The sequence below is a fragment of the Natator depressus genome, chromosome 16 (genome assembly GCF_965152275.1).
Source record: "Natator depressus isolate rNatDep1 chromosome 16, rNatDep2.hap1, whole genome shotgun sequence".
In the NCBI taxonomy this organism is placed as follows: Eukaryota; Metazoa; Chordata; order Testudines; family Cheloniidae; genus Natator; species Natator depressus.
Window position 1 is genome coordinate 18,316,841 of NC_134249.1, and position 15,415 is coordinate 18,332,255.

A 15,415-nucleotide genomic window follows, 5' to 3' on the forward strand; every position below is an offset into this window, starting at 1 on the left:
TCGGGACATCTGGTCACCCTACTCACAGGTAGTAGGGATCTTGGCTAATCCCTATAATTAACATAGATGGGCCCAATCTGGGAATTATGAATCCAGGATTGGATCTAAACCAGACCTTTCCTGAAGGTGAAGTCTTCAGTCCTACCTCAAAATACCTATAGGACAGATTAGGGATGGAGAACGCTTACTGCGCCTGGCATTTGATTATAGCCCCATTCAGTGGAAGAACCCAATGCTTTAGTGCAGTGGCTCTCAACCTTTCCAGACTACTGTACCCCTTTCAGGAGTCTGATTTGTCTTGTGTACCCCCAAGTTCCACTTCACTTAACTACTTACTTAAACAGACATAAAAATACAAAGAAGTGTCACAGCACAATTATTGAACAACTGCTGACTCTTGCACTTTTACCATATAGTTATATTCCAAATGATGAATTTTTATAAATATTGTACTTATATTTCAGTGTATAGAGCAGTAGAAACAAGTCACTGTATGAAATTTTAGTTTGTACGGACTTCGCTAGTGCTTTTTACGTAGCCTGTTGTAAAACCAGGCAAATATCTCGATGAGTTGCTGTACCCACCTGGAAGATCTCCGCATACCCCCAGGGTTATGGGTAGCCCTGGTTGAGAACCATTGCTGTAGTGGGACATTGGCTACCAGTGCACATGCGCATCAAACTGCACTGAAAACACGTTGATGATACCCAAGGGAATCAGTTGTTGCAAAACCAGCGATAAAGATGATGCTCGCTGTAAAAAAAAAAAAAAATCCAGAAGACAACTGCCTAAATGGCAAAAATTTATTAACCGTGTATCTATGTACTTCAACGCCTATTTCCCCCATCCATCCGCTCTACCAGTCTAGCACAGCAATAGACTTGCATGGAAGAGCCCCAGTGCTCACTGACCCTGTATTATAAACATCTGAGGTTGCAAGCCACCATTTAACACAGACCGGGGAGGGGAGTGGTGGTTCAGATTGGTTGCAGTTGTATTGCATCATCAGTTGCAGTATAACCTTGAGCTGCAACCAAAGAAAACAGAAGAAAAAAATCGTCTCTGTTAGAAACAGACTTTTCCTGGGCTCTCTTTAAAGAGAAATGTAATGTTAAGAAAAGCCATTTGATTAATACTGCGTTTGTAGCTGTCAAATGGAGATTTCTATTAAAAGCTGCTTTCAAGAAAGGGACAGAAAAATTCCCCCCTTCCCTCCCCCCACACACACTTAGTAGACCAATTGCAGAGGGAATGTTTCAAGGGGAACAGATGTTAAGCAACAAGGGAGAGTTCAATTATGTTTCATTTCAAAACTTTGAAGAGTTCAAATATTTCATCTGAGAGGAGGGGAGAATGGCCCAGCAGTTAGGGCACTGGCCTTGGACTTGGGAAGGCTGGACTCAATTCCTGATCCGCTCCAATCCCTACGTAACCTTGGGCAAGTGACTTTGTTTGTCCATGGCTCTGTTCCCCACTTGTAAAACGGGCGCAAAAAAGTAATAGAGTCATAGATTCCAAAGCCAGAAGGGACCATTGTGATCATCCAATGAGCTCCTGTCTTACATACACCATAGAGCCGCCCCCAAAATAATTCCTAGAGCAGATCTTTTAGAGAAACATCCCATCTTGATTTTAAAATGGCCAACAATGGAGAATCTACTATGACTGTTGGCAAACTGTTCCAATGGTTAATCACACTCACTGTTAAAAATGTTCACCTCATTCCACTCTGCATTTGTTTAGATTCAGTTGCCCGCCATTGGATCGTGTTATACCTTTCTCTGCTAAATTGACAGGCCCATTATTAAATATCTGCTCCCCATGTAGACACTTACAGACTGTAATCAAGTCAAGCCTTATCCTCCTTAACTTCCCTACCTCACAGCAGTGTTGCAAGGATAAACACATTATAAATTGTGCAGTGCTCAGATACTACAGTAATGGGACCAGATAAAGTAGATCGTGGATTTTGACAGCTCAGCGGCAGATCCCAAAATTAGTGCAAGCTATATTGTACTCACACTTGGTTTATTATAGGCCAAGTTATTTATATGAACATTTAATGAGTTTTAACTATGTGGAAAGCGTGAATGACAAGACAGCCATTTGTTAGCAAAAGAGTTCGGAGAAAAGGTCACAAAGGTCCAATTTTTAATTCATTTTAACGCAAATTAAGTAAGAGATTTAGTTGAAAGTCTCCAGAAAACCTATGGATAAAAGGTTTAATTCTGTTATTTAACAAGTTTGGGGGAGATATTCTGTATTCTTCATACAAATCCAAGAGTTAAATCCCTGCTCCAAGTGAACCCAAGCTTAACACAAAGCCTATAAAATACCTTGCCATGTTTCTGGTATGCTCTTGTTTTACTTATCAGCCTCCACCAATCTTCAGAGCAGTTTGACCTAACCCTTCTTATTTAAGCGCCTTGCAGTCCACCAAAAACTAATAAAAGGTGCCTTGTTCAGAAACAAAATTCCTACACCAGGTCATTTGCAACAGGATCCACCCAGGGTCACCATGGAAGTTCCAACCCTACTCTGAAGAGCACTGCTTCACCAGAGATCTCCGAGTACCCCACTGCTTTAAGCATTATAATCCGTTTCTTGGCAGCATGCTGGGTTCTCACATAGGAAGAAGCCTGCAGGCGATAAGAAATCAGGCATGTGTTGGATTAGCATATTTGAGAGCTTATTTAGATGGAGGCTTGGGTGGGAAATTAAGGGGACAAAAACTGAAGGGAAAAGCCTGAAGCCTAAACAGAAGCGCCGATGTAAGAGGCTTTTGTTTTCTTGGGTTTTTTAAGGGCAGGCAAAAAAGTGTATGATCTGTGGCCCAAGAACATGCCCTTGGTTACGTACATGTAAATCTGGAGTAATTCCCCTGATTTCAGTGTAGTCACCGGATTGGGTTTACACCAACGTAACAGAGCAGAATGCAGTCCCTCCTCAAAGGCCTCAAGAACCGACGCAGGAACCGAGGTGAAGTGTGCGTCACTGTCAAGAAATACTGATCCTGGCACCCGTAAAATTCTATGGATCATTTTGTACAATCTGGCACCTGCTGCCTTGATCTGATGTTAAGCTCCAGCGCAAAGCTCCTTCACCCCAAGCTCGACTTGCCACTGAGCAGTGGTCAGGATTGTGACGTACACACATGCGCGTTACCGTGGTCCTAGCTGTGTAACTCTAACTCCAATGCACGTATACACCAGGCTAGCCACAGATTCACTTCTCACCCCCTCTAACTAGCTAGTAAAAGTTAAGTATCACAAGTGTTATTGGGCAGGCACTGTGAAACAACATTACTTTCTCTCCTTAGAAATATTATTAGATGGCCATCCAGAGCAGGAGGATTTCACCATAATGGTCAGGGAGGGCAGACAAGAGAACTTCTTTATAGCTGGATGAAGCGCTGGAAGAGGGCCTCAAAATACAGTCCTACCCCTGAAGAGCAACCAGGTTAAAGAAATAAATAAAGAGGCATCTTCTTACACAGAGATCTGTTTCCTGTGGGTAATTAAATCATTCTTGAGTCACTAAAGTCAGCAAGTCCGTTTTTACTACCTTTTATTCCTCTTAGCCCCAGAGCTGACAGAGCGGACAGAATCCAGCTCACTCCCTCGGCCTTCTCGGCCAACAGTTGTTTTATTACATTCCAGCTGCAGGGTGAGTGCGTTCCACCTGGGCAGCCTCGCTGCAGGCACAGAGAGCACCATTTGTGGTGGAGGCAGGGAACCGCCTGGCATGTAGCTTATTTATTCCTGGTGATAATACGATGTAGGAGAAGGAAAGAACTCAGCTCGGTTCTTGGGCGCAAGGTGGAGCCTGCAGACTTGGCAAGAACAAAACAAAACACTTTTTCCCCACGTAAACCCAAGCACATCTGAACTAGAAGTCACAGAGATGCAGAAAACATGGGGACATAAGACTATTTTACCATCATTTTTTGGAGCAGAACTGACCCGTAAGAAGCAGAGCATGAGGGAAAACCAGCAAGGCTAGGAAAGGGCAAGCCAGAAGGTAACAAAAAACAAACGAAAAAAAAAAGGGCTATACAGACCTTGAGGTTCTAGATGGATCAGAAGACTCTGGAGAAAAAACAACAACAAAAACCCCACACTTTGGTTTCTGTACCAGTGAAGAAGTTCAATTCTCTACCCAAACACTGAGACTTGGCCTACGCAGCCCGCTTATATCAGTTCAATACATCGCTCAGGGGTGTGGAAAATCCACATCCCGAGCAACGCAGTCATAGCGACTGAACTCCTGGTGTACACAGTGCTCGGTCGCCAGGAGGGCTTCTACGGTCGCCATAGTTATTGCCGGTCAGGGAGATGGAGTATCTACGCTGACGAGAGAAGCTCTCCCATGCACGTAGGTAGCACCTCCCTAAGCACCGCAGCTGCAGTGTAGACAAGCCCTCAGAGTCAAAGATACGCTTCTTAAACAGACTGATCCACCAATATTCAGCTGACCAGGGCAAGGCAGGTGGCAAGTTGAGAGTACTGCTACCGATCTGCTCTCTACTACACCTATGAAATGTACACGGCTCCAGCCAAGGCAAAACATGCTCATGCAACTGCTGCTCTATGTTCCTCTTCCCCACAACCCTGTTTACTGATATCCTGCACCTGCTGCATCTGGTCTTTCAAACTCTCAGCTCTTTCACCATATGTCTGCATAGCATGTAGCGTTTTGGGGTATCCAGGTTCTATACAATACAAACATCTTTCCCATTAAATGTCTATGGAATTCCTGCAAGCCAATAGGTTATTTAAAAAAACAAACAAACAAAAAAACCCACCACCATCCTTCTCTGTAATCTACCGATCTTAACTATTCTGCCAATGAGGGTGTACTAATGTGGAGTTATATTAAACAACTAATATGACATGTGAAAGTCATTACAAGCACTGGAGCTATAAAGCTTTCAAGCAACATCTTAAAGTCCCAAACCCTTGTGAATAATTACTAGTGCTGAGTGTGCCGACATGCCTTGATCTTCTACGTACTGAATTTTTTTTTTGTAAGTTGCTCGACTTTGAGTTGTCGTAACAAATGAATGCCTAGATCATCAATAAGTAGGCCTTTGATATCACATAATTTTACTTCTGTCTTCCAGATAGAAGAGGAGTGGTGTGTTTTTCCAATGGTTCACTGGACACAGCAGGTTATTCTGATCTACTGGGGAAAGTCAGGTGTCTATTGGTCTTCCTATCAAAAGAAAAATGGCCAATAGTTTCATCATGTGGATTACATTCCCTGGGCCTCAGCGGACTAAAGAGCAACAAACCACTACACATCGCAGGCCACAATTAATTACCTACACATGTGGACATGTTCTAAGATATAAAAACTTTTATGGGCCAACCATTATTGACACCTAAACACACACCATATGATTTAACGGTCTCTAGTATCCAGGCGATTTTTTATGCCATGGCAAAAATTAACATATATTCATCAAAAATAGAAGTAAAGGTCCTAACTGTCAAACAAGCTGAGCGCCTACAGCACAATGGGGTTTTGGATACCCAGCAGATTGAGGGCCTGATCATCCAGTGTGCACAAACCTACCACCTCCCTCAAGCACCTATGTGTATATATGGACCTCAGCATCTTAGCAGCTATAACAGCCCAGCAAGGAAACACATATGCTAAAGCAATCAGCACATGAGTGTGGAACATGCATTTGGATAATGATCAGTGACACAGAGCACTTACTTCCACAGAAAGATGTCTTTATTGCCGTGACTATAATTAGCTGGCATTGATGTGATCACTGGAGATATTTAAGTACATGAAAGCAGGGTCTCTGAACACTGAGCAAAGTTTCATCATTGCACTTGGGGAAAAAGTTTAGCATGAAACACTGACAAAATATGCTTTCCCTGAAAGGCTGGCAAAAATGATCAAACCTCAAAATCAGATCAAGACTCCAAATATTCTTGCTGGCTTTCTTGTCATAATTTCCTAGGTAAGGCCAAAAATACCTACTACAGTCCTGGAGAGTTAAAATTTCCCTCTGTCCTACAAGAAGGGGCTGATTTTACCGACAGGAACTCAGTGTTATTCAACAGAATTCACCCCGCAGATCAGGAAATTCACTCAAGGACAAGAGAGGCCTAAAATGGATGGGACGAGTCCTTTTGAGAAGGGTACCTGTCCCAGGTGAGGTATTTTTAAAAGGCCCCCATTTGTGAAAGGCACAAAGAATTGTTGGTGTTTGACCTGACCCTGGAAAGTGGCATTCAGGCAGGGAAAGGAACACAACACCAAGGGACACAGGAGTAAAGAGAACACAAGGCTGAGAAAGGACAGCAGAACAAGGGGCAGGCTGCATCTCCAGGCCTTTACACCACACTGTGTTACCAGCAGAGCACTTCTATCAGCTTAGCTAGTGCTGCTCAGGGAAGGAGTGTAGCTATGCTGGTAGAAAAACTCCTCCTGTTAGCTTATACTGCATCTCCACTAGGGGGCACTGCCAGCAAAGCTATACACCCCCCCCCCCCCCCAAGACTCTGTAGTCTACACAAGCCATAGGAGTTATGGAAACATGACCGTTACCGAAAAGGCAGGCATCTCTGCTGCCATTTGTGTTCGTAACCAGTAGAGCTGGTCACAAGTTTTCCAACAGAAAACGTTGATTTGTCCAAACAGACGTTCATTTCAATAATTAAGCGGGAACACGTCCATTTCAATAATTAAGTGGGGGGGGGGGGAAGAGAGCGTTTTGATAAAGTTAATTTTACTGAAACGAAATATTTGGAATGACCCAAAACAAAACATTGTAATATGCAGGAAATTGCAACGTTTCAGCTCAAAATGCTGGAATTTCCCATGGAACAGAGATTCCAGTGCCCCACCAGCTCTAGCCACCTGTTTGCCGGGGCAGGAAGGTGGTGGGTGGTTTGCCTTCCAGGGCAGGTAACATCAAGCTCAGTTGTCCTTGAGTCAATGATCTTGTTCAAAACCAGAGCATGGGGAGCATGTAAATGAAGAGATCGGGACTTTCTGGACAGACTCCCCCCACCCACCCAACGGCTTTAAAACAAAATTGTTGGAAGAAGAAGGGTTAACATGCTGGCAGCGAATGGTATGAAAATGCTGCAGAGGCAGGATTCATTGTCTTCCCCCAGTATTTATTATTGTTACCTCCGCCTTGAGAGTAGAACTGACACCAATTGATAAATTAAGGGATAGGCCTGTTTCACAGTACACTCCCCTGAAATGCTGTTCTTCCTGCATCCTATGAAGCTTACTGACTCTCCCTACATGCCTTCTAGAGCAACCAACAATTATTCCCTACCACCAGCCCTAACGGCCTTATCTTGGCTAGGACAAGAAGTCATGACCGACGTTGGGTTAACTATGATTTTTCTCTTAACATATGTAGTATGATTGAGTGGAACTGGAAAAAGAGGGATAGGTGACAGCAGGAATCTTGTTTGGTGCAACACCAGTGGCTCAGGAGTCTGAGGTGGGCCAGAGTGCTATCAAACACAGACCTCTTAGCGGGTAACCCTGGCATCTACGCAAATCAGTAAAGATCTCTTTCCAGAACTGCCTGCTCACTGCATCACATCTTGCTAACGAAAGAACAGACCAGTTGGATCACCCTAGCTGGACATAGTCTGTCCCAGTAGGAGCTGGGGTCAACCAGGAGCAGCTAACACATATTAGAAGCTATCTGCAGTAGAGGCAGAGACACGGTTGAAGTCATGGTAGCTTACACACCCTCTTTTTCTCTAATCAAAGCCCACAAAGTGGTAGCCTGCTGCTAAAAAACGGCTGAACTGCTAACAAAGCAAGCACCCAACATTCGTTCTGCTGATGCAATTACTGGAGCGGGCGAGTCTTAGGTGACAAGGAATCTGGAACCCCCCTCTCCCACCTGCAGGGGAATACAAGCAGTGACTATTTCCTTACCAAGGACACAGCAACCAACGTAGTAGCATGTAATCTCAGCCAACCGTTCTCAACTTCTTCCATTCAAATGGATGTTCTTCGAAATCAGGAACATCAGCTGCTTCTGTAGTTCAGCTAATTTCACTTACTCATAATGAAGATACGAGGTGTGGATATATAGTGCTTTCCATCCATAGGTCAAAGTTGTTTTACAAAAGCATTACTAGTCCCATTTTACAGACGGGAAGGTGAGGTGCAAGGAGGTGAAGTGGCTTGCCAAGATTGAACAGCAAGCCAGTGGAAGAATTGGGATTCAAGCCCATGTTTCTCCAACTTCCGGCTCTCTGCCCAAGCCACTAGATCACAACTGTCCGGCCCTGACTACAATTATTAGCGAACTATGGAATAAGAAAAGCAACTTCTAGACAGAAGCAAAGGCAAGATAGATTAGTTTTTTGTTCTTGTCCTCTTGAAGGACACCAAACATTCCCTTCGTCCCTGAAAGTTCAGTACAGATGAAAAAGACCTATTAGACCAGGGTAGAACCTCTAGCCTTCAACAGAAGATGTATCAGATATTACGCAAGATCTTCTTAGAAACAGCTGCTTGTTCTGTTGGTAATTACAAATCTGGTTAATTAGATCAGAATGTTTGCAAAATACTCCATGGAAAAGTTTGGATCAAAACCAAACCTAGGTCCCTGTCTGGCAAGGGGGCTCCACACAGCTGATCCAGAGCCGCACTGAAGTAACTAGGGCTCTGTGCTGGCACAGATGTTTGCCCACACAGAGCTCCCTGTGTAATTAGGGCTTGATTTGGTAGCTCACCTCTGACTAGCCTTTGGAACAGCACGAGTACAAGTCAAAGTTTCCCTGTCAGGGAAAATTAATTGACCCGCAATCAAACTCCAGTGAAGTCAAATGATGTTACAACCGAGAAAAATTGCCAAGCTGGATCACAGGGCAGAGGCATTTATTTAATCTGTATTTGGGTCAAAGACTTAACAAAATTACAAGCAAATCTAACCAGCAATAAAAATGCGAAACTCAAAACTAGCAGTTTTCTTTCAAGGGGAAAAATAAAACCCGTCTCCTTGTTTTAATTATGAAAAGAGCAACGGATACAAGGCAGCCAGCTGTAGTGTACAACTACCGCTCTAACCAGGAGCCTGGAAATTAGCGATAGAGGCAGGAAAGATTGCCACAGGGGAGGACATAGAGAGGGCTCCAAGGGTTTTGGGAGGAGAGTCAAGGGAGGGATGATGAAGGAGGTCTGCTATAGAATTCTACACAGGAGACTGAAGGATTTCAACCTCAGGGCTGCTGCAGCTGCGTGCACTTTGCAAACGAGGATGTCCCTTGCATCAGCTGGATTTCCTGATGGCAAGACAGAACTCAAATCCCAATAAATCCAATAGCTGTAATGGACAGATCAATAAGGACGAGAGGGAAGGGGATTAAAGCCATTTTCTTACTTTCCACCACTTTGGAGCTTGCTCCCGCAGCAATAGGATTCATTAGCAGAAGTCAGGTTTCACCAAAGCCAGCCTTGCACTGGTGTGCAGAACACAGCACTGGCCATTGAGGCCTCTACTTAGCACGCCATAGCTAGAAAGTTAGGGTTGACTAATGTCCTGGCAAATCTTACCCTGGCCAGCAGCATCAGGGAACAAACCGAAGTCTCTGAGATGCAGCATGAATGAGCCAACCTGAGACAGCAGCTTGCAGAGCTGGCTTTTTACAAAGAGTCAGAATAAATATGCTCTGGCACCAATTCCACACAGCATCAAGGAGCAAAGCTTCTCTGGTCCAACTAGCTGACTTTCTGCTACGCATGGTTCCTTTGTCCAGCAAGTACAGCATAGTATCGGTACGAGGCAATCCTCAGCTAACCTCTCAGCAGCACAGAACACAAACAAGTCCTTGTTGCCTTTTACAAGGCTGTTTTTTCTGGTTTCAGGATAGGACCTGACAGACCAACTTCACAGTGCATTCTCCAGGATACTTCTAACGGCAGCAGGTAAAATAAATTTCACTGCTAATCAGCATGAAGGGGAAAGTCACAGACACCAGCATCCTCTGGATCAAAAAGCATTTCCTTTTCACCAAGACATCGTTTCACTGCTGGCCTTTGAAATGAACTCTAACCACAGGCAAAATTCTGCCTCGTTACACACCTGTGTAACCCTATTTACATCACTGAAGATGAGCAGGTGAAACCGAGGGCAAACTATTACCCTGCCTGCATCATGTCTACTATGAGTTTCTCTCTCCCCAGCATTTAAGGTGAAGTGGAGAACTTCTGTAAAAAGAAAGACACTGCTGACCTAACTAGGCCAATATGCCCTGTGTTTCAAATGCAACGTTTGAAGGATCTGTTCCTTCTTTATTTAATCGTATATAGCCCCCATTGCAATAGTATCTGAGCCCCTCAGTCTATAATGTAGTTACCCCCACAACACCCTTGTGTGGTAGGGCAGCGCTATTATGCCCATTGTACAGATGAAGAACTGAGACTAAGTGACTTGCCCAAGATCACGTCACAGAGGAAGTTTGTGGCAGAGCAGGGAATTAAGCATGTCTCCCGATTCCTAGGCTAGTGCCCTAACCACTGGGACAGCCTTCCTTTCTTGTCAAAGTCCTGTTACCTCCAACAGCCTCACAGACCCCTAGAACAGGGCAAGGAGAGGAGCAAGATGACCCTTGATCTATTTGTAGGTTTTTTGTGGAGCCACCAGCTGCCTTTGGAGAATCACTAGTACCTGCATGCAGGTAACCATCTAACCCCAAATCCACTGATGTGAGTGGAAAGGGCTTTGGAGCAGGTCCTAAGTGAAAGAGGAAATGGTTTACAAGTCCTTTGTGTAAGATGGACATCCTTGTAACATTTAAGCCTACACATAGTTATAGGTTTTCTAATCTTATCAATTTTAAAGATCTTAAAACGTAATGCTTTTGCTTTAAAGAATACTTTGCAAGTACAACTAGAAAAGAAGGGTACTAAAATCTAGGACCATTTTATTCAGCTGTGTGTATTTTTACTTGAATTTCCAGAAATCCTAAATTCACATAGCTTCCAGTAATTTCATCAGGAGGAGTAGGTTCTCAATAGCTCTAAAAATAAAATAAAATAAAATCAGCTACTGACTATATATTTAACTCATATATAGCCCTTGCCTCACAAAGCAGACAGCGGCAAGAACTAAGGCGTCAATAAGTTCCTTTACAAACACTAAGAGATCTGCTATATTTCAGCTCTCTGTAAATCATTTTAGGCCAACTCTGAATTCCATACACCGTGGATCAGGAACTGAAAATACACTTGGAGGGCTGTAATGTTTCCTTAAAAGAAAAGAAAGCACAGTGTCACCCTCGGGGTGTCCTAAGAATGCACAGATCATTACATTACACAACTAGATGTTTCCTCCAAACATAAACTATCACGAAGAGATCAAACACCAAAATCAGCTTCTTAGAAAGGCAGTTTGATCAGTTTATAACGGAAACACCAAAAGGGCAGTCTCACTTTGTTGTTACATTTTGGGAAAACCACGATGTTTGGCTTTACTTGCTTAACTGATGAGTCCTGTTTACCAACACAAGGACCTACACAGTCTTATTCTTCCTTATATGGGTCTCCCCACACAGAGCAGTTTGCAGGATCAGGGCCTTGGACTCTACCCGAGGAAAGACTTACATAGGTGGTCAGCTTTAACTGAATGGGACTATTCATCTGCCTAAACAGGACTACTAACATGTGTAAAGTTAAAGCAAGTGCTTAAATCTTTGCAGAATTGGGAGTAAGTTTGTACTCAACACCAAGAACTTAAACTATTGATTGCACTGTACACTTTCAATCAAAATTCTTCAGTATTTCCTTAAAACATACAAATTACTATAGGCAAGAAGTCACAAGAGCTGAAAACATTACTAGAAAACGTTAGTAAAACCCACTCATGGAACAAAAGCAAAGGCAGTCCTAGGATAGAGAGGATGATTGCAATGCATACATTTAGGACTCAAGATGACCCCTTATTTATCTTTGAGACTAACCAATTTATTTGAGCATAAGCTTTCGTGAGCTACAGCTCACTTCATCGGATGCATACTGTGGAAAGTGTAGAAGATCTACACTTTCCACAGTATGCATCCGATGAAGTGAGCTGTAGCTCACGAAAGCTTATGCTCAGATAAATTGGTTAGTCTCTAAGGTGCCACAAGTACTCCTTTTCTTTTTGTGAATACAGACTAACACGGCTGTTACTCTGAAACTTATCTTTGAGAGTTGTCAAGTTTAATTCATGTTTGGAAAAATATCAAACTGGGATACCCTTGCTACCAATAACATTCCCTTGCCTTTGTTACCAGTACAACCTAAGGTTATTAGAATAGGCCACATGTTTAATATCTACTCATCAACATACAGGCTACTTGTTTATTTCCACAGTTAGCTCAGTGTGGACAGCATAGACAGAACAGCCAGCTTCATTTGTGTTTCTAGTCAGTTTCATTCTCTGGTTTCCCATGCACTTCTAGAGCAAATGCCACAAATGTTTGGATTGTAAAATCCTAAAGGGAATGTTTTAAAAACAAAAAACAAAAACACACTTTTCAGTAACATAAAAAGAATTTGGAAACATTTCTGATTCTGATCATTTTTGTAAGAATTTTTTTTCCAAGTTGGAAAACCTCAAGATCCAATCTTGCCGTGCAGCGGGACCATTGCACCTGTGCACAATCCCAGGGGCCTTTCTGGGGGAAAGCTGCGTACACCCATGCTGATCTGATTGCAGAATTTGACCTGTGCCTACTTGACAGTGTCCCTTTAACAGATGAGCCTTAAAAAGGATCTTATAGGGTTATGACACCCTATGGCCCCAATCCTACTATGCAATCTGCTAGCACAAACTCCTGAGGGATCCCCTTCACATTGGGACTGCACAGAAGTAGGGACCTATCATCAGACTGCGCTGCCAGCTGGGGGATGAAGCTATGCTATCTTGCCATGCTTAAAACAGAATTTAACAGAGCTTCGTAGAATTCTTCTCACCCAGGGGAAGACTGTTTTTATTTTTGTCAGATGAGTAAGACCATGTTTGGTTTTGTTTTTTAAATCATGGTAGAAGGTGGGCAAGATTTTGTCTCTGGGCTAGTAAATGTCCAGGGCAGTGTTTGAAGCCAAATCCAATTCTCTCAAATACCAAAACTAAAGGGACACGGTCACCTTAAAAACAAAAACACTGCCACCTGCATTTTATACACCAGTTTGTTACAGGCAACACCTAAGAGGACTACAAACTAAGGGAGACTGGAGGTGGAATACTTCCATTTTGCCAGTTCGCTTACTTTTCTATAATTCACCATGTCCTATAGACACTCACCCTTTCCACTCTTTCTGTGGGTCTGTCATACAGCAACAAAGGAAAGATACTTTTAAAAAACAGAAAAATGTGATTCTAGAGCCATACCAGTTAGCAAGAGGTGGGGATGGACTCAAGGGCAGCTGAAGCTACTTTTAGTGCAGGGGGGTGGTTTTTTTGGTTTTTTTTTTTTAAAAACAGACTAGATTCAAGCTGATGGTGCCCCAGTAAGGGTGTCAGTGTGCATCACCGCCACCTGGAGTATTTTCTGGGTGTCTAATATACTTGGTTTACTTCCAATACGGTCTGTTTCACTTTACCTGTGACATCTGTGGCCTGAAATTGATGTCCTTGAGATCAATAGATCCAGGTGACAGGTTATGAAGCAGCTGGCAGAGCAAGACTCCATCTCTCAAAGCCTGAGCCAGGTCAAACACAACAGCTGAGGGCCAGACCACCCTGTGGTTCGGGGGCAAAACTTTGCAGTCGATCAGCCAGCGGCCACACTGCCTCCACTCCTCCATCGTCCTGCAGAGAAATGTAGCCTTCAAATAAAAGGTGCCCTGGATGAGTTGCCAGCGACCAAAACTACGGTTCCAGTCCCCTCTCCCTTGTCATTGAGGACACACACAAGCCGCTTGCAGCAGTCCCTCCTCCTTCGACTGGGAGGCTCCTGGGCGAGTTGAGAAGCTTCCCCTTGCAAGATGGTCAAGTGCTATCGCTCCTTTCCAGTTTGATGTGCGGCCAACGCAGGAAGCATTTCGGGGGCGGGCACGGGGGGAGGGACTTCCAAGACTCCTTTTTTTAATCGCTCCCCGGCGTGGTTTTGGCAGCTTTACTTCTTGCCTATAAAACGCTCCGTAGATCCCAGCTCAGCGGCTCCTTTCAGCATCTCTCCCCCCGCAACGCACGCTCGGCTCTCTCGTCCAGCTCCGGTTAAAGCCAGGAAAGGAGAGGCACAGGCGTGGGGGGCTAAAAGCCCATCCCCGCCTGCCCCCTCCCCTCAGGGGGCTGCTGCTCGCAGGGGAGGGTCGCTTGTCTCTCTCCAGCCTTCCCCCCCCCCTTGAGTTGCTTGACTTCCCCTGCCCTCGTCTCGATGGGGCTTTGTCTGGGGCTCCCCGCCAGCGGTTTGCAGCCTTCCCGAAGTGGGTTCACGTGGCAAACTAACAAAGCCCCGCCACCCGGGGCGAAAGGGGAGGCCCGCCGCCCTGGGGCTCCCCTCTGCTGCGTCCCAGCGCTGGGCAAGGCTACAAAATCATCACAATCGGCCCCTCCTCGCTGCTCTCGCCCGTCCGCCTCCTCTCTCCGGGGAACGCCAGCGCAGCGCCTCGCACCCCCGAGCGCCGGGCCGCGGCAGGGCTGGCCGGGGGCGCAGGGGGGCACCCCTCTCTCGCCCTCCCCCTGAGGAAGGGGTGTGGGGAGGGGGATCCGCGGACAGCGCTGTCCCAGCAACAAAAGAGCCACCCCCCTGCGCAGACGGGGGGGGGCTACAATCCGGCAACTCTCCCTGGGCGGGGGGGGGCGCCGGGAAGCAGACAAAGAAGCCGACGCGCCGCGGAGATACAATGTGTCGCTGGAGCTGCTGCTCCCCGCTTCCCTTCCTCCCCTGCCGGGGCTGGCCGGGGGCCGGCAGCTGTCCCCTGCCTGCTCCGATCGCCCGCCCGGCTGCGGAGGAGGAGGAGGAGGAGGAGCTCGCTGCAGCTCCCCTCCCCTCGCCCCGCTCAACTTCCTTCCCCCGCAGGAGGAACCTGGCGCAGGGGGGTTACGGGGCAGCCGCGGGTGGGGCCCCTCCAGACCGCCCTGGGCAGGGGCAGGGCCAGAGCCACGCTGCCCGGGGGGCTCGGGTTGACTTGGGGGAGTCTCTCCCGCCCCGTGGGGCTGGCCGGAGCTGCTGGCACTGATTTTGTAGGACAGAGGATCAGGCCTGGCGCTGATGAGTTATATATTTTTTGGCGTTCAATGTTTCCATAGAAACGTTTAAAGAGATACTGCCAAGTGAAGTCACCTCCCCCCCCGTCACCTCCTCTCCTAACACCGCTTCCCCTCCCTTGCAGATCCCTGCCTGCCAATAGTCTCCAGGCAGTGCCTTCAAATTAAGTCCAGGCTTAAGTACCTTGCTGCATGGGGCCTAGATTATTCACTCATCAC

The 15,415-nt window shown here is 45.6% G+C and overlaps 1 protein-coding gene across 2 annotated transcripts in view; it reads right to left on the minus strand.

Annotated features, from left to right (window-relative positions):
* Positions 1 to 14,713, minus strand: part of VAV2 (vav guanine nucleotide exchange factor 2) — a 312,388-nt gene extending 297,675 nt beyond the window's left edge. For both annotated transcript variants that reach the window (XM_074973337.1, XM_074973338.1), the window contains exon 1: positions 13,588 to 14,713. In XM_074973337.1, coding sequence (XP_074829438.1) covers positions 13,588 to 13,791 — 204 coding nt within the window. In that variant the 5' untranslated portion in view covers positions 13,792 to 14,713. The remainder of the gene's footprint in view (positions 1 to 13,587) is intronic.
* Between the last annotated feature and the right edge of the window lie 702 nt (positions 14,714 to 15,415).